At 50.0% G+C, this 18,066-nt stretch overlaps 1 protein-coding gene and 1 long non-coding RNA gene across 2 annotated transcripts; both read right to left on the bottom strand.

Moving 5' to 3' along the window:
- Positions 1–575: 575 nt before the first annotated feature.
- On the bottom strand, positions 576–4,635 carry LOC128816417 (uncharacterized). The gene is made up of 4 exons (XR_008439899.1): positions 4,361–4,635; positions 3,886–4,111; positions 2,631–2,681; positions 576–2,329 (listed from the first exon to the last, which is right to left on the bottom strand). It is a non-coding gene; the product is annotated as an uncharacterized LOC128816417 (long non-coding RNA).
- Positions 4,636–8,436: 3,801 nt separating this feature from the next.
- Positions 8,437–17,131, bottom strand: NRN1 (neuritin 1). The gene is made up of 3 exons (XM_053994023.1): positions 16,715–17,131; positions 12,408–12,552; positions 8,437–9,741 (listed from the first exon to the last, which is right to left on the bottom strand). Exons 1-3 carry the CDS (start codon positions 16,767–16,769, stop codon positions 9,510–9,512), a joined length of 432 nt encoding a protein of 143 aa, XP_053849998.1. The 5' UTR covers positions 16,770–17,131; the 3' UTR covers positions 8,437–9,509.
- Positions 17,132–18,066: the final 935 nt, after the last annotated feature.

The raw sequence follows: 18,066 nt of genomic DNA, 5'->3' as shown, positions 1-18,066 counted from the left end.
GAGCGCTGGTGAAAGGGCCAGATGAAAGGGGCTGCCACAGCAGCCCTGGAGTAATTTCAAATGAAAGGCTACAAGCAAAAAAGCCCCCTAAAAATTAGAAAACTTTTAGGAGTAGGCCAGTACAAACAATTGCACTGTGCAATATTTGGATAATCAGACCCCCTCTAAACCTCATAGAAATTACATAAAAATAGTCAATGGGATTTTGAGCATATCCTGCACTCCAGGTACACACAGAGTTCCAAACTATCCCATTCATCTGGCACACAGAAATTGATGGGAAGGTCTGATCTTTTATTTCCAAGTTTCATTGTTTGTATGATCTGCCACAGGCAGGGAATATTAAAGAATAAGGGAATGCCTAAATACAGAAAGAACAAAGAAGATCTCAATAGATGAATGTGAGTAATTGCATCAGGTGCAAAAACACAATTAGTGACATTGTAATTACTGAAATTAAATATCAATTTACGTGAGTATGCACTGTAACACTTTTGACAGCCTCAAACATTGTATGATAGCAAATAGAAGTGGGATGACAGCTCCCTAATTTGTAAAGTAGAATCATAGAACCATTAAAGCTCACTTAAAGAATTTTATTCCGTAAGATACAAGGACAGGAAAGGTTTCAGTGCAAAGAGGATACGTGATAATAAATGCCCAGTAAAACCATGCATACATCTGCAGCTCTTAAGACACACAGCAGCTTTTCTAAAATACAAATGTAGTACATGAAGTAACAAACCCTGCAGCAGCACCATGGAAAACTTTGGTCTGAAGGAGAGAGTGGGAAGAAGATAATTCCCTTTGGGACAGAACACACCTCGCTTTAGATGCTGCAGGCATACAGGTTGCATGCTAATTGTGTCTGTGTCTTCTTCTAATCCACAGGGAGGAACGAGTGTCACCAGAGACAATCCTTGCCATAGAGATATCCATTCAGCATGCCAGGTGGTGAGATGAATCCAGGTCATCTCTTTCCCTTACCAATTTTCATGAGAAAACTTTCCATCTCGTGGAGAATATTTTCTCCAGCATGTATCTCCAAGGCTGGCCCTTTAAGTGTGTGAGAGCTCTGCAGCCACCAGGCAGCAATTTTTTGCCCTTCAAAATAGCTTTACTTTCCTCTCCCACCTCCCCTCTTTCCTCCTGGTGTTTAGGTCCTCTTTGCTAGCAGGATGGCTTTTTTTTCACCCCGTTGCTAGGTTGGTAGCCTAGTTTCCCAAGGAAAGGAAGCTTATGAGATCACACTGTCTATGCAAGTGCCAGTCGGTCCCTCCTAAATAATTTTTGAGCCTGTGAACTGAGTTTGATCAAACTTGACAGGGGATAGAAGTCTCAAAGGTTTGAGCTGCCTACAAGTGCTGTGGAAGTAGGCAGGCAGAGGAGAAAAAATGCTGGGAGTGCATCCACTGCAGAAATATAACTGTATTATTAGACACCAGAGAGTCCACATCGAAGACAGTCATTACCACTGAACTCCATGGGAGATACAATTTCACAGATTCAGCAGCTCACAAGATGACTTGATTAATATGAGCATGAGCAAAATGTTCTTCTCCCCTTCTTCTAGAGCACAAGGCTTCCAGTTGCAGAGCAGCAGGGAAGAGCACAGAAATGACATGCTGGTAAGAGTGAATTTAGAGCTAATTGCTGCTCCTTCTCATGCCAGCCCTCGTGTGGAACTCGACTTCCCTGTGACTCCGGTGCCCCCAGTTGCATGATCTGGTTCACACAAAGGATGAAATTGCACAGACTAGAGCAGAGCAAGTCCTAAATTGCCGTGGGCTCTGTTGAGGAGGGTGAAGCTGCCTTATAATGGGCCATCCTTTCTAAGGGCAGCTCCATGATGAAGCATCCAGCTCGTCCGGATCTGTCCTCCTGGCGTTGGTCTGCGTTGCAGTTGCTAACGGCGATTCATTCACCATCAGTGTGAGCTGGAACATAGGCTGAGGACCAGCAAAAGCTGTGCCTGGTGCGTAGGCTGGCTCTCATTTGTTCCTGCTGTGGCTTTTCCTAGAAGTCAGGCACCCCAGGACTGCCTGACTACTGAGCCTGAGCAAAACCCTCGCAGTTCCTTGTTAACACTTGCTAGGGAGAAAAACAAGCTATTTGCACAGGTGGGATTCAAAAAGCAGTGGAAATCAATCATCTTACAGAAAAAAAAAGAAAAACTATGAACTAACAGCTGACATTAAAATAAAGACTGGGGAGTTGTGCAACTTTTTTTGTTCAGTGAAATATTGATGTTTTCTTCTTCTCCTAAGCCTTCTAAGTATTGATGTGCCAGATATCTGATTTAGGTAGAGAGAGTGCAAATCACCAGCACCTAAAAGAAATGGAGGGAAGGTAGTTAAATAAACTTTTGATGCACAGCAAAACAGGGGGCTTGTGAGTAGTGAGTGACATGACTGAAAATGGACGGGGATTTTGCCCGTCAACAGTCGAGCCGAGGGCACAGGTTGAAATTCACAGCCTGAAATTGCACCTGCATGAAGTTGGGCTGCTACCACCTTCTTTAAGATGAGGCTTCTTCAGAGAGGGATGTGAACCACAACTCTCCTGCACCCAGGGCTGAATGGTTTCTGTTACATAACAGATCTGTGAAGCAACAGGGGAGCATCCTTTACCTATTATTTGTTGTTGTCATTTCAGTCCGGGCATTTTTCTTCTGATGAAAGCTAAAAGATAAAATTTTTCTAATTAATAAAGGCTATCTCCTCATATAGCATTTTTCACAATGTCAAAGATTTGAAAGTGCTACTCCCATTTTACAGACACTAGGAGTAACAGTGAAGGAAATCAAGTGAAATGTCTTGGCAACAGGAAAAAAAAACAAGTATTGCATCATGGTTCTAGTAAAAGTGACAAGGGCACCTATTAAGCCTCAATAAACAGCAAAGCTTAGGACAATTTTCTGACATATTGGATCCTTCAATGAGGCATTGCGAGACTAATGTGACCAATGTTCCATGCTAACAAAATATGTTCTGGATTTTTCATCTGACAACATAATTTAAGGATTTCTCAGAATATGGGAAACAAAATGAGGCAGTGCCTTTACAGGAATCATTCCTTTGCAAAAGGCAGCTTGTGCCAGAGGACTGGAAAATTGAAAGTGCCCCAGGGGAGCACAGGAATGGATAAGACCTCTTACACTACCCAGTCAAAATAAAATGCATTAAGAGAAGCATAAGTACCAAACTGACCATTTACTGCAAAACTTCTTGTACTTAAGGTACTACTATTGTCAGAAGTACTACAATTAGAAGCCCTGACAAAGAGAGACTGTACTAGACACATGGTTTGACTCTTGAAGAGGTGCATTTGGCAGAATTAGACCATGTACATAGCTGTATCTGAAGGAAACTTACTGACAATGACTGCAGCAAAATAGATGGTTTAAGATGGGATAAATCTGATTAAAACAACTCCTATCACTATCAGTGATTTTTTTCTTTCTTATGGTTACTAATTTTTTTTTTGGTTGGTTACTTGGTTTTTACTTTGGTTGACTGAGGTTCTGAGGTTTTCGTTCGCTGCCTTAGGGAGTATCAGTTTGAATATCCAATAGTTTCCAAAGTGTTAAAGAAATTGCTGGTATTAAAGTGCTATTAAAGGATGCACTGCCCATCCACTCTTGAGGCTGCTTCCTGGCAAAAAAAAAAAAAAAAAAAAAGGTGCCCTGCAGATTTGATCACTGATGCTTGACAGATCGAGTAAGCTTTTCACAGTCCTTAATAAATTGATATAGTGGACAAGAAATGTGGAGGTGCAAAGCACAATGCACACACAAAGATCTTTGTGTTTTGGTACCGTGAACCTGGAGTTCATATTGGGATAACATTCCCATCTGAGGTAAAACTGAGCATTCAAAATCCTTACCTAGACAGAATCCACATTGACTTCAGGGGATACTTTTTCCCAGAGAATGGCTGTATAAAGAAGGTCAGGACTAGTTGTTTGTCCCCTGCAGCAATGTTGTTTCTCTGAAGAGACTTCCAGCACCTGTGATCAGGAATTTATTACTGCTGGTGAATACCAGCAATCAGGTGTTGGTCAGTCTCACCTTGACCTTCCGGAGGCTGTTTCCATCTTTTCTTCATATCAGCTTTGGAAATAAGCAAACAAAGAAACAATATAAAACATACAATACAGCCTAAAAAGCTAAGGCACAAGCCACAGGCTGGGTTTCTGAGAATTTGATCCATTTCAACCTATTTCTTCAGTACCTCCTAAAAGGCAAAGTCTGCCCATTTGTTAGCAAACCCATAGTTCAGGAGCATAGGGCTTTAAGCAAAATCTTCAAACACAGACCCACCATGGGGATTTGAGGGGAAAGGAACAGCCAGTAACTCACCAGTAATAATGCTGTTGTCACTCTCCCACATCATCTCCAGTTTCTCTTCTCACTGTGGAACTAGGCAGCAGAAGGTCCTTAGCCCAAAAGCAAATGAAAGCCCTTTCCTGTACTACCATTGCAATGGGCCCTGGGTTGAAACTGTCCCTCAAGAGAGGCTCCAACCACCTGGAAGCACAGTTGCCAACAGTGCAATTGATCTTCGGCTGCCTTTAGCCTAAAGAAACTCTTTCAGACATCTAAAACCACATCTGATTTCATAAGACTCCTCTGCAATCCCCACCACTTTGCCTGCTCTCAACCCTGCCCAAAAAAACCCAAAACCTAAACCAAAAAAAGCCCACCCAAACCCACTCGTGATGAAGAATGAAGTGGCTCAGAAGAATAAGCTGATTTGACACCTCCTCCTGCAAGTCCTGCCAGCCAACTCCTGCAACAGCCTTGCTCTGCAGCACCCTGTAAGCAGGATCTGCAGCTAAAGCAGGGGAGAGGGAAGAGGTGGAGGAGGGAGGGGGGAAGGAACAGAGGCTGCTCACATAGAAAGCCAGGGCTATTCCTGCTGCCCACCCTGGAGGCACCACCTCTGCATCAGGTAGGAATATCAGAGGGAGAATCTGGCTTTCTGGATTTAACAAGCTCACTTTTCCTTTAATTGGGGCCTTCAGGCACTACTGTATTCCACCTAATGGCACTAGTCATTAATGAATCTGCTTGGTGAATAGAAAGGCTGAACTGTTCTCTTTCTCCTTAGGTTGTCAGTCCTTCACAGAACTTACTGGGCAGGACAGCAACTGCATAGATTTTAAAAGGACCCTGGAGAGGAAGAGGGCTGTAAGAGCTACTGATCCATTCATCCCTAGACTGTGCAAATGAGCCAAGGACCATCAGTAACTGGCTGCTTCCCCTGAGATGTAGATATAGGCACCAAAGAGTCCTGTCAGAAATGGATACTGCACCTTACTTTCGTACCATGCCTCCCTGCTCCCCCCATAAGCACCAACCAGTTTGCTCTCACTACCACTCAGACAGATTTTTCCTTAGTTTTGTGTGTCCTGGCTCAAGCTTTTGCTCCCAGCACAGGCCCACTCCATCTCCCTGTTACAGCCTTTGAACAGATGGGAAAAGGTTTGGGTTTTTTTTCCTTAAAGCAAAAATAATCGACCGCCAGCACCTCAGCCCAGTGCTGGCAGGGTCTCGCTGTGTCGGAGGGCAGCCCGAGCCGGGCCAAGGTGCAGCTCTCCCTGCAGGGCTCAGCCAGGCTGTTAAAAGGGGGAGGGAGGCAGGCAGCAGGAGAGCAGCCGCAGGCCAAGCACGGGTGCATTCAGCGCTGCCGGGGAAGAAGGAGCCAGCGCTCTGCAGCCCTCCGGGGACTGCGGGGCTGCGGTTGCTCAGTCGGAGCTGGGAATAGGAATTAGGGCAGGCAGAGCCGCAATGGCTGCAACTCTTCCTGATTATCCAGCCAGCTAGAAATGCACTGGCTTGTCTTTTGTTTCAGCTGCGGGTTTTTTCCCTATTGATCTGCATTTATGTTTTGTTTTGTTGGTTTTTTTTTTCCCCCTTTATGCGTTCGTGTGTGCGCATTTTCTTTTAAGCAAGAGATAATTTACTGTGGTCACTGTCAAGGTTTAAACACTCTTCTGTTGCATTTTTTCCCTCTCCAGTTCACCAGCTCACGGGAGTTAAGAAGGGATGTTAGAGGCTTGAACCTCTTCCAGCTCTTGCTACAGCAGCCGCTGCCTGGGGCAGTGGGACCAGCCTGGCAAGAGACAGCCCAGCCTTTCCCGGAACCTTTACAAACCCTACAGGTGCAAGGCGGCAGGAGGCAAGTCCAGTACACTCAGTCCTTTTCTGGGACTTGGCGGAGGGCTCGTGTTTCCTTGCCCACACAACATGGCAAGGCAGAGCAGCCATCTATCCCTGTGGTCGAGAAAATTAAATACATAAAATCGACCATTGCACTCAGGCTTCAGAAATGGTCCTTGAAAGGAGCAGGAAAGGGAGCAACCAACGCCTTGCACACTCGGGGACTCTTATAAAATGAAGAGGCGGGAGGGAAGGGGGAGTTTGTTGATTGCTCGTGCTCCCCGAAAAAAAATCACGGACCTGCCGGCGGGAAGAGCCTCGCTTGCCAGTTTGTCCAGGGCGAGCTGAGCCCGCGGGACCGGGATTTGCTGCCGTCCCTGCCGCCTGTGCGGGAAATCCCGGGGTGCAATGCAGGTTAGTGCATCCCAGGTAGCTCGGCAGGCCCGGTGGCCGGCCTGTGCCCCGGGGATGAGCGCCCGACAATTATTAGCCCCAAACAGCAGAGTCCAGGAGGAGACAGAAGGGAGGAAAGGGGCGACCACCGTGCACCCTCCCCATCCTCTCCGCTGTTTTTCACTGGTTTGCCACCGTTTATTATTCTCCTCAACGGAGGGTCAACTGGGGGATGTGCTAATTACGGAGAGATCATTCATTAGTAATTGAACTTCACACGAAGATAACTCGAGTCCGCTAATGAGCTGGAGCTCGCCCCCTTTTTAGGGCGTTTCAGCTTTCTTCTGTGGGGTGAGGGAAAGCTGGTAGGCTCCCTTCCATCGTCCTCCGACGGACGGGCACGGTCCAGCAGCCGGGAAGGCGGGGGCGGCGGCAGGAGCACGCCCGAAGCCGAGCCGGGGGATGCCGGCAGCGGGCGGGACCGGCTCCCGGGCACTCCGGGGCGGAGCGGGGCGCGTTGCCGGCCGCCGGAGGGGATCCCCGGCGCCCAGCCGGCGCAGACAGCAAGCTGCGGAGCCCCTGACACCCTAGCAAGGGCTTCCTCTCCCCTCTCTCCTCGGCATCATACAAAATTCCTGTAGCATTTTGTGCTACAGGAAACCGTAACAGCAGCGCCTGACCTCATGAATACAGAGATGTGCACAGAAAAATCAATTTAGATCTAGATCCTCTGTGGGGAGGGAAAATAACCCAAACCATTTAAACAAAGCTCTGCTCTCCAGGGTTTTCCTTTTTCTTTGGTGGTGGTGGGGATTGAATCTAGAGGGAGGCCAAAGTAAAACGAAATTCAAGCAGACCTGTGTCTGCCGAAGCGAGACTGAGCTCTGCAAAGCCCCCCCAACACACACATAATGTATTTTATCATTAAAAAATCAACATTGCTTCCAGTGGTAAAGGCGCCTGGCTCCAGTTCCTGAGCACATTCGTTGCTGGGATTCAATCCGTTTGGGAAATGCAGATTGGCTTGCGACCCACTGTTTGATTTATGAACTGTTACATTTGCTATTGCTTACACATTGCATTACGGACCTTGGGAAAGGAGGGAGCAGGGAGAGGGGGCGAAGGAGAGACTCTGCCACCCTACACATTGGCAAAGGAGAGCTATCGCACAGGCAACGGCTCCCCAACGGAATAAATCATCTCGCACCAGTTCGTGGTCCCTACCTCCCCATCACCCACTCACCCACCCACCCCCGATCGCCAGCTGGGCTCTCCTCTTATAAGGAAAAAGGACGTGTTCACTATTTGATGTGTATTTCTTTATAAAGGCATCAGGCGTCTATAAATAGCCGAGGTTAGAGCAGCTTCTGCTGCGAAATCAATACCCCGTCCCCCCTTCTCCTTGCTCCTTCGGCTGAGCTGCCTTATTAATTATGAAAGGGCTCCTCCGCGCCCCGGCTCCGGCTCCGCAGCCTCCTCCTTAATGGTGGTTGCTGCCTTCCCTCCGCCGGGCCTCGGCACCGCTCCGTGCCCGCGGGAGAGCCGCGCCGCCCGCCCCCGCCGCTGCGCGGGGCTCTCTGCGCCAGTCCCGGGCGGCCGCGAAAACGGGGGTGCTGCGGTTCGCGGCTTCGGGAGGAGGAGGAGGAGGGTGGGGGGATTTACAGCATATTTTTAAGGAGCAAAGGAAAGGGAAGGAAAAAAAAAAAAAAAGAGAGAGAGAGAAAGGCTTCGACTAAGCGATTCAGGCACCCTGTCCTTGTTTGAACTGAAATTGCCGTGTTCGTCAAGGGATGGGTTCAAGATTTAGACTTCCTTGCCTTAAAAGACCTGTCCTTTCCAAGATACTCTAGGCATATTTTATAAAAAGGACGACACCCTCATTTCAAACAATAATTTTTATTTTATACTTCTGTCTATACTTTGTAGCAAATCTTTTTTTGTTATTTTTTGCTGAATTGACTTTATAATAAACTTTTGTTTAAATTACATTTTTCTTCTCTTTTAAAATCAAGGCTCTTTTTTTTTTTTCCAAAATCATTTTGCTGTTGTTATTTTTTTTCCTTTAGGTTTACATTTAAGCCCCCTTTTTGTGATCTCTACGGTTGGATATTCAGGTATTTTGCTGTTATGTGTAACATCTAAAACAAAGAGGAGGAAAAAATTAAAGGCAGTGAATTCGGAAAGATGCCTTCAAACAGCAAGTAAAGGTAAACTCAGAGGTGTTAGCAGCATTCCTTCCTTCCTCCGGGCATTTAGACACGTCTTTCTTTCTCTTGCTCCTTCCTTCCTTAGCTGCTCGTTTCCCTCTCTTTCTCTCCCTCTCTCGCTCTCTTTTCCCCTTGAGGAAAAATGTTCTTTTTTATTTATTTTTAATTTTTTTCCAGTGGAATGACCAAAAAAAACAAGCGACTGTGGAGGAAAGATGAGAGATTGTGAATTATTCACCATATGCTTCACACGTGGACATCTACCTTGGATTTCTCGCCAGTGCCTTTTCCTGTCTGCGGTTTTTGTTCTCGCCTCGCACACTGCCACATTTTTAGCGGAGCCCGTGGCTCGCCGGGAGGTACCCGGCCGGTTACAGCCTTAGCAGTAGGTGGCCCAGAGCCGTTCCTGAGATTGCGTTTGCACAACGAGGGCTCGAGTTAGTTTCTTTATATTTTTCTCTATTTTTGATTCGAAGCGATAGTAAAGCTGAGGTCCGATTTGGGCTGCGCGCTGCTGCCTGTTTGGTAAGTTTTGGCAAATAAAACACAAAAAAAAAAGGAAAAAAAAAAAAAAAAAGGGAGAACGCTTCCACAGTCCTACATGGGTGTTTCACCATCATCAGCCACCACCACCATCATCATCATCATCAACCACAGAAAAGCACAACGTCCCCAAAGCAACGGATGGACACTTCCTCTATAGATCCAGCACATGGAGAGGGTGTGGGTGTGAGTGTGCTCGCCCCCTAGAAAGGCAGCCAGGTCACTAGGGCGGCCCACAGAGCCGCCAGGAGCAGGGGCAAGGCCGGCGGGAGGAGGGACGGTGCCGCGCCGCTGCCGCCTCCGCACAGTTCAAATAAGCTGCCTTGGAAATCGAGGTTTTTGGATTCCCGTCTCAATTTCTCCCAGAGGTCTGTCGCTCCTTCCTGGCAATCGGTGAGCGCTGTGAGGGTGCAGGCGTGGAAATCATCCCAGTACCTGCAGGAAGGGAGAGCAGCCGGCGTCAAAACAGGCACGCGCCCACCTTCCCGGGGGGGCCCGCCCCTCGGGCCCGCCGCCCCCTCCTCCCGCCGGCGGAGCCAGCCGGGCATGCCTAAAAGGGAGGCTGGGCCGGCGGGGAGGAGCCGCTGGCTGAGGATTCGGGGGTCCCCCCCAACCCCAACCCCGCCTTCGGCACCAGCCCTGTCAGGGTGCTGCAAAAATTGCTGTGCTGGGTCTCTGGCAGAGGGGTCTTTGCCCGACGGGAGGAGGGCACATGCCCCCCTTGGCTGCCAGGAGCCAGCTCAGGAGCCCGCGGGCTCGTCCCGAGGGTTTCTCGTCACCGGTGGGAGCGGGCAGATGGGGGTGGGAAAGGCACCCTTGCGAGTGTGGCGTGTAGAAACCCTCGGGAGGGATTCCCCGGGGCGGGAAAAGGCCCTTATTACAGGAAAAGTTCAAGGAGGAAGAGTAGGAGAAGCAGGAAGGGTAAGAGAAGGAAGAAGGAGCATCTTCCCTCTTCTGGGTGCCTCGCACCGACCCGCAGCAGGGCAGCGGGAGCGACTCTTGATCCGTGGCCAGGCGTTTATAGGCAGGGAAGAGATTCGCTTTCCTAGGATAATTTCCAGCTATTCGCACAAATTTTCCTTTTTTTTTTTTTTTTTTTTTTCCCAATTCCTTTCTTCACGGGGACTGGACCGGCGTTTGTCGCCGGGGCAGGCACCCGTGTCCCATAGGGGCTGCATAGGGAGGATACTGGAGGATCTTTCCTCTCCATGTCTGAGTTATCAAAAATCATCCCGAATCTTCCCTCTGCCTTCGATTTCCCCCATGCCTCAAGGCAGACGTCTGCGAAACGGGGTCTTGATTTTCTTTCTTTTCTTTTTTTTTTTTTTTTCCAAAGTAGTCCTACTGCCTCTAATTTATGAGCACTCTAAGCTGGCTGTAGACTCCCAATGTTTGCTACATTTGTAATAAATAATGAGATACTGAGAAGCCAGAGTCTGAGAGTGTGCCTCTCCTGCAGTATTTCTGCTGTAATTGCATCTCCCAAAGGAAAATTAAATCTTTCACCATCTCCTTTCAATACACATCCCGGCACAGGGCGAAGGCAATCGGGTGGTGGGAGGTGGTCGGGAAAAGGGTCTTTCTTGGAAAAGAGTTATTTTTAGAGATCAGGATCACATCTGGTCTGGCACTCAAGGGCACAAGATACCATATCAGGACGCTGCTGCCCCTGGGTATTTATTTCTGTTGCGGGACACAAAGTAAAACACAGCCCAGCAGTTACAGAGAGGTGCCAGCCTTTTTAGGTGTTTGACTCAGAAATCTCTAGGTAGGGAGAGAGGAGTGTTACAGGGTCTCTTCACACTCCTTTTCCTTTTTCCTTTCCTTTCCTTTCCTTTCCTTTCCTTTCCTTTCCTTTCCTTTCCTTTCCTTTCCTTTCCTTTCCTTTCCTTTCCTTTCCTTTCCTTTCCTTTCCTTTCCTTTCCTTTCCTTTCCTTTCCTTTCCTTTCCTTTCCTTTCCTTTCCTTTCCTTTCCTTTCCTTTTTCTCACCTTCCCAATTAATGTCTTTTGTTTCCTGATTTTCACGGAGCAAAAGAAAAACCCCAAACTATTCCAAACTTATTTATGTCTAAAGATACTGTCTCGTTTCTAAATTTTTTTTTATTATTATTCTTTTTTTGGTTGTTTTTTTTTTTTTTTTAATGGCGGGATTTTGCACCGAAAAATGAGGAAAACACTCTGTGCTGCAACCGCGCTTTTTTTTTTTTTTTTTTTTTTTTGTCTTGTCTGTGTGTGGTTTGGGATTTTTTGTTTTGTTGGTTTGTGGCGGTTTTTTTCCTTTTCCCTCCCAGACATATCGAAAATGCTTGTGTTTTCCTCCCTGTGCAGGACACGATTTTGTAAAGCGACCTCTTTTTCTCCTCTTAATATTTTTGTTGCTGTTGTTATTGCTATTCTTATTATTACTATTATTATTATTATTCCCCTTTATCGTTGCCCTTTCCTTCTTGTTCCCCCTGTGCCAGGAGCAGGGCGAAAGTGGGGGCAAATGGGTTTTCCCGGGGCCATGGAGGCGGCAGGAGAGCTGGAGCTGGGACGGCCGCCTCTCTGCCGCTGGGCGATTCATATCATGACAGGGCTCTTCCCTTTTTAATTACGTTTTGTTTTCCGAGGAGCCGCCTTCCCAGCTCCGGCTGTGCCCGGCCGGGGTGGGCAACCTCGCACCGGCCTCGGGAGGAGCCCGGAGCCCGCCGGTGAGCGTGTGTCCCACAGGCAGCAATAAGGGAAGGGATCCCCGTGCAGCTAATGTCAGCACCCCAGTGCAAATCGGGGGAAGGGAAAGAATACGAAAGAGGAGCTAAGTAGGGAAAAGGAAAACAAAACAAAACAAAACAAAACAAAACACACACACACAAAAAGCTAAAAAAAAAAAACACCTCAGATTCACGGAGGCAAAAAAAAAAAAAAGAGAAAAAAAAAAAAAAGTTGTAAAAATACCCTCCAGACTTCGCTGTTCCCCAAGCCCGGCCTGTCCCCGTGGCAGTGAGCTTGGAGGGACCCTGGAGCGGAGAATCCAACCCCAAAGCATAACCCCCCTTGCCCAGCCCCAGGTGACCCCCATTCTCCCCCCGCGGCCCCGAAGAAGAGAGGAAACACCTACGCGCAGATCGTTTGGAGATTTCTCTTGTCGTCCAGGTCCTGCGGGTAGTTGGCCATGTTATCGCCCAGCCGCAGCAAACAATCCGAGAAGCCCCTAAAGACCGCATCGCACCGCCCCGCCGCTCTCACCGCCTGCACCAGGTACGCTGCGGGGGCAGGGGCACAGGTCAGCACCGCCGGCCCCCGCCCCCAGCCCTCCGCCCGCCGCCCCCGACTCGCCTCTTCCCTTCTCCTCCCCCCGCTCGCCCCCAGCCCTTGCTAAAAGCGCGATCTGGGGCAGGAGAGGGGGCGGTGGGACCGAGCCAGGATCGCCATCGGCCACTCGAGGAGGTGAGCCAGGGGCTTTTCGCCCTTTCCTTTTTTGGTACCAGAGGGTTCGGTGTCTATGGATTTGCGGTATTGATTTCATTAATTTTTTTCCCTTCCCCCCCCCCCCTTTTTTTTTTCTTTAACGGGAGAGGAGGAGGGGAGGTGAAGATGCCCTGCCTGCTTCTCCCCGGACTTGATCCTTTGTTAGAAAATTCCTCCTCGAAGCAGCAGGAGCGTTTCTCCGTACAAACGCAGGCGCACGCACACGCACACGCTCCCTATTGCCCAGGTCGCTGGGCAAACACCTTTCAAGGCGCAGCGGGAAAAAAAGTTAAATTAAAAAATAATAATAAAAAAATCACTAGAAAGAGCTGTGATAGAGACACTCAAAGAAGGGACCGCGAAATTACGCAGACAGCTGCGCGGGTGCCGACCTGCTCGGGGCGGTAGGGGGGGACCGGACCGGGGTGAGCCCCACTCCCCCAAACCCGCTGCCCAGGCATCCCTCGGGATGGCTGTAGCCAAGGGTAGTTCGGTTCAGTACAACAGGAACCAATACAAGAGCAGCCGCCTGCAAAGGCGGGAAGAAAATGAGTTACGGGCTCCTCCTGCGTGCCCCGAGAGGGGACGGGACGGGACGGGACGGGACGCGGGACCCGCGGCAGGGCCTGTGCCGCCGCACGACATCCCGCACATGCCCGCCGCCGCCCGGCGGGCGCAGGAACCCGGGCACGGCGAGGGGCTGGCTCCCGGCCGCTCTCCTGCCCCTGACGGGAGCTGGGGACGCCGCGGTGTTCCTAGGCCTGGGGGATGTCGCTGCGGCCAGCGGGGGCGGGAAGGGGCTTCCCCCGTCCCTTGAGGAGGAGCCCCTTGCCGCCCACACCATCGGGCGTCGGGTGGGGACACCTCCCGCGCCGTGTCCCCAGGGATCGGCTGTGACGGGGTGTGTGTGTGTTTCCTTGCCGGGTACCGGTTACAAGCTAAATGGCTGACTCCAAAAGAGACTGTTTCAACCCAAATCCTCCTCTTGCCGTTTGATTCATCGCTAACATGACTTGGTGGCCACTCCCCTCTACACACACACACAGACGCACACACTCACACACCAGCACCAGCCACCACATCAAACCCTCAGCAGGCTCCAGACATTGGCTACGACAGGAAAAAAAAAAAAAAAAAAAAAAAAAAAAAAAAAAAAAAAAAAAAGCCAGGCAAACAAATAGAGAAGAGCCGAAGACCATCCTGAGGGTAAAACAATGTCCTATAAAACCCGCGCCATCTCGCTCCAGCAGCTACAGCGGAGGGGGTGTTGCCACGAATTTCCGCAAAAAAGTGTCGGGCTGTGCTGAAAATCCGGGGTTTGAAGAGCAGTTCTGCCCCAGGCTGGGGCCGGGGGAGGGAGGATGGCGGGGGTCACGTTTGGGACCAGTGGTGAACCAAACATCCCTCGCCCCCGAGGGGCAGCCTGGCCCTGTCTGTCCGTGCCGCTGCCTCCGCACGGGGTATCCCCGGTTCTAAGCTGCCCCAAAGCCCGCCAATAAATTTAAAAAAATATATAAAAAAGGAAGGAAAAAAAAAAAAAAAAGGAAAAAAGCAAAAGCGGATAGACACGGTTCCTGTCTGGTTTTAAGACAACGGGATTTCTCATGAACTAGGTCGCTTGTGCCTTGCCGTTGCCACGACCTTCCACACCCCGCAGCCCCATTCAAAGATAGCAGTGTGCAGCAATGTGCAATGCAGCAGGACCGCAGGAACCTCTTGTGACCGACCGTGCCCCCTCCCGAAACCCATTCCCCGTTCTCCCAGTCATGCGACTGGTCTATCCCTCCTGTCCCTTTCCGCGGAGACTTAGCCCACTCCACCCCCCACCTCGGTCATCTCCCAGAATGTCAGGGATTTCGGACAGCTCCAGTCTCTTATGCCTAAATCATAAATAAATAAATAAATAAATAAATCCTCCTCCCCCCCCCCCCCCCCCGCTGACCCCCCCCCCATTTTTTTTTAAGTCCCGGTGCATAGACATTTTGGGAACGAGCCGAGCATCCATTTCACACGAGCCTTTACCGGGGATGGGGCAAAGCCAGTGGCCCTTCACAACACCCACACCGACAACCAGAAGCTGATTCCGGGGGTGGGGAGGTGTGGAGGAGGTGGGGGGAAGGTTACCCTAAATACCGAAGGAGGAGCAGAGAGGCGAAAAACCCTCCACGAGCTTCAAAGCTGTCCCCTTTCAGGGTACTGCAAAGCCACCGCACCGCCACCATCCCCACGGTGTGCAGCAGTATTTGGGGGTAACTTTCCAAATGACTGCTCATGCTCATGCCAGCCCGGGAACGGCATTTCCCAGCGACTCTAGCTGCCTTTTGAAATTTGAAATAAAATCCATCCTCGGCCGAACCAAATAAACACAACAGAAAGAAAATCTTCCTCCTCCAAATGAATGAACGAACACGCAAACAAAAATTGCAAGGATTGAAATTAAGGACAATATCCAAATAAAGCCTTCCCCCTTCTTTCTGTGACAGTACAAAAACTGGCCTTATGGAGAGTTCAGCCTTATTTAAAATGGAATGGTAATACGAATGTAGGGGTTTGTTTGCATCATTTAACCACATTTCCCAGAGGTCAACATTTCGTTGCACTATTTCTTCCCCTGCCTGCCTTTATTAGATGAGGAAATGTCCAAGGCTTTTTGCCTCTCTTTCTAATTCTCCCCTCCTTTTTTAAATCTTTTTTTCCCCCTCTTCTTTCTTTGGTACCCATAAAATGCTGCAGAGGTTTTCTAGAGAGGAGTGTGACCGAGCAAAAGGATCTCTAAACAGCAATGCCGAGCTTTTTTTTTTTTTTTTTTTTTTTTTTTGTATCAGAATTCCTTTGCAGGAAAATATTTTCAAAGGGCTTTTCACACCTGACACTCTAGATAATAAAAGACGTGCTTTAATCCCCCTTTCTTTAAAACCCAGTTTTGGATCATGCTCGGGAATCTACATATCCAGTAGATAATCTTTACAATTTGCCTACATAGGACCAAAGTGGTCATTAACTTGGAGATTGTTGAATGTCCGTAACTAAAAAAAAAAAAAAAAAAAAATCAGGAAAGAAATGTATAAAATGAACCCGAGAGCAAACCAACAAAAGCAACCAGCGAAAACCCCAAGATATTGAACAAAACCAGCAACAAGCACACAAAATACACACCGGCATGGAACGAAGGCTGTTCTATTTTAAGTAACAGCATATATAGAATTTTTTTGGACCTGCTCGATTTTTGACAGTTCTTCTCCAAGCACAAAATTAATGATTGGGCGGTGGGACTCCGCGATTTTTTAAAGTAAATTTTTTTTTTTGTTTAATCGCTGCATTTGAATTGATTATTTCCTTTAATTCAGTGATGGGATTTCTTCGGTTTTAAGATGCTCTACAAATGGGAAAACGTTCTGGCTCCCAGAGGGAGACCTTTGTTTGTCCCCCTTATTTTCTGAAAAAAAAAAAAAAAAAACAAACTTTCCAGCTAGATCCCTCACAAGACATTTTGTGCCCGTTCTTATTTCTCTGTCCCTCGGGGAGAGAACGAAAATTTCTTAGCACTGAAGTCACCAAACTGTAAGTGAAAGGGAATGAAGGGGACATCCGAAAACCAGATACAAATGCAACTGTTCGTGGGGACCGAGAGAAAAAGAGGGAAAAGAAGGAAGAGGCGGAGGGAAAATAAGTAACGAAGTATGAGTGAGCATGCACCGCTTTAGAAAAACAAAAACCAAAAGTGGTTTACGAGAAATCAGAAACCGGCTCCCTTTCCTGCGGACTCCCCTGCCTTGACAGCGTGCCGGAACGCGAAGCTGCCGCCGCGAAGGGAACGCGGGGAGCGGAGAGCGGGGTCCCGCCGCCGCCGCCCCGCACCGCGGCCCCCCGCGCGGGTTATCCCGACGTTCCGCTCCTGCATGCATCAGCCGGGCTGGGGTGCGCACAACTTGACACGGAATTTGGCAGTCCACTTACCTATCTGTACAGCAAGGATCAGAGAAATATAACTGCCGTTCAACTTAAGTCCCATCCTACATTTAGTAAAACCATTTGCGGCTGCAGATCTTTAAATAGTTACTTTGGAGAACGTGGGGGAAAGCTGAAAAATAGACATTGCCAACAAGTTCCGAGCAGCGGAGGACTTTGCAGACAAGGGGGGGAGACAAGAGGAGAAGGAGAGGAAGAGGGAGGCAGCGGGAGAGGGCGAGGAAGGCTGGCTGGGAATGGTTCGCTCCATTAGGAGGGGGCGGAGGAAGTACAGCCTCACGCCCACCACCGGCCCTGACGTGGGGGGATGACACCGACCGGGTTTTTTTTTCCCCCTTCTTATTTATTTTTTTTTATAAATGTGCACCTTGGAAGAGGAGCGCCATTTATAGGCATCACAGGCTGGATTCACCCGCTCTCCCCGTGTCCCCCCGCCCCATAAATCGCCGAGAAGCTCCCCCCCCCCCCCCCCGCTCCCCACGTTCCTCCTGCCCCGTGTGGTGGCGATGGGGGCGGCAGCCGAGACCGTCCCCCCGAGGCGGGAGCGCTGCGGGGGCGGGAGGGGACACACAGACACAGACACACAGACATACACACGCACACACACACACACACAGACACGCACACGGAGGAGCCGCCCCCCGGGGGTGGGGACAGCACGGCAAAACCCCCCCCGCCCCCGGGGCCGCCCCGTCGGGGCTGGCCAGCCCGGCCCCCGCGCTGCGCAGCGTGCAGGGGGACAGGGACGTGCGGGGGTCCCCTCCCCCTGCCCGCCCCTCCCCCACCATGACGTCACCCTCGGGCTGAGGTTTGGGGGGAGCGGGGAAGGAGGGGGGCTGGTCTCTCCCGGCCTTTTTTGCTGGTGCTCAGTCCCGGCGGCAGCAGCCCGGCGGTGACACCGCAGAGGGTGGCGTGGCGAACGGGGACACGTGTGGGACAGCCCTGGGGAGTCGCGGTGGGGCTGTCCTGCGGCTGGGACCATGGCACCCAGCCATCGCACCCCATCCTCTGGGGATAGGCTACAGGTGTGACGGGGCTGGGTGGAGGGCATGGGGCCGTGCGAGGCTCCGATGAGCCCTGCCGGGGATAAGGCTCATTCTGGGGTACTCCGTCACCCAGGCACCCTCCCGGGACCGTCCTCAAGGCCATCCCCTCCAGCAGCACGAGAGGGACCTCAGGGTGCCAAGCATGGGCTTCTCCCAGCGCAAAGTAACCAGACAAAACCCCTACAGCCTTCTCCCGTGGCTCTTTCACTGCACAGTTTTCCCCCTCGCCCAGCTCAGCCCCGACCTTCATTACCCATCTCCAGGAGCCAAAGGGGGGCTCGTCAGAGTGAAAAT

The sequence above is a fragment of the Vidua macroura genome, chromosome 1 (genome assembly GCF_024509145.1).
Source record: "Vidua macroura isolate BioBank_ID:100142 chromosome 1, ASM2450914v1, whole genome shotgun sequence".
Classification (NCBI taxonomy): Eukaryota; Metazoa; Chordata; class Aves; order Passeriformes; family Viduidae; genus Vidua; species Vidua macroura.
The sequence above is the reverse complement of the archived record's forward strand: the minus strand, read 5'-3'. Positions and strand labels throughout refer to the sequence as shown.

Coding starts and splice junctions, on each gene's coding strand:
- NRN1 (XM_053994023.1), bottom strand. CDS start 16,769: ATGGGACTTAAGTTGAACGGCAGTTATATTTCTCTGATCCTTGCTGTA. Junction 12,553..16,714: donor GATCCTTGCTGTACAGATAG/GTAAGTGGACTG, acceptor CTGCCCCCGCAG/CGTACCTGGTGCAGGCGGTG. Junction 9,742..12,407: donor AATCTCCAAACGATCTGCGC/GTAGGTGTTTCC, acceptor CCCTTCCTGCAG/GTACTGGGATGATTTCCACG.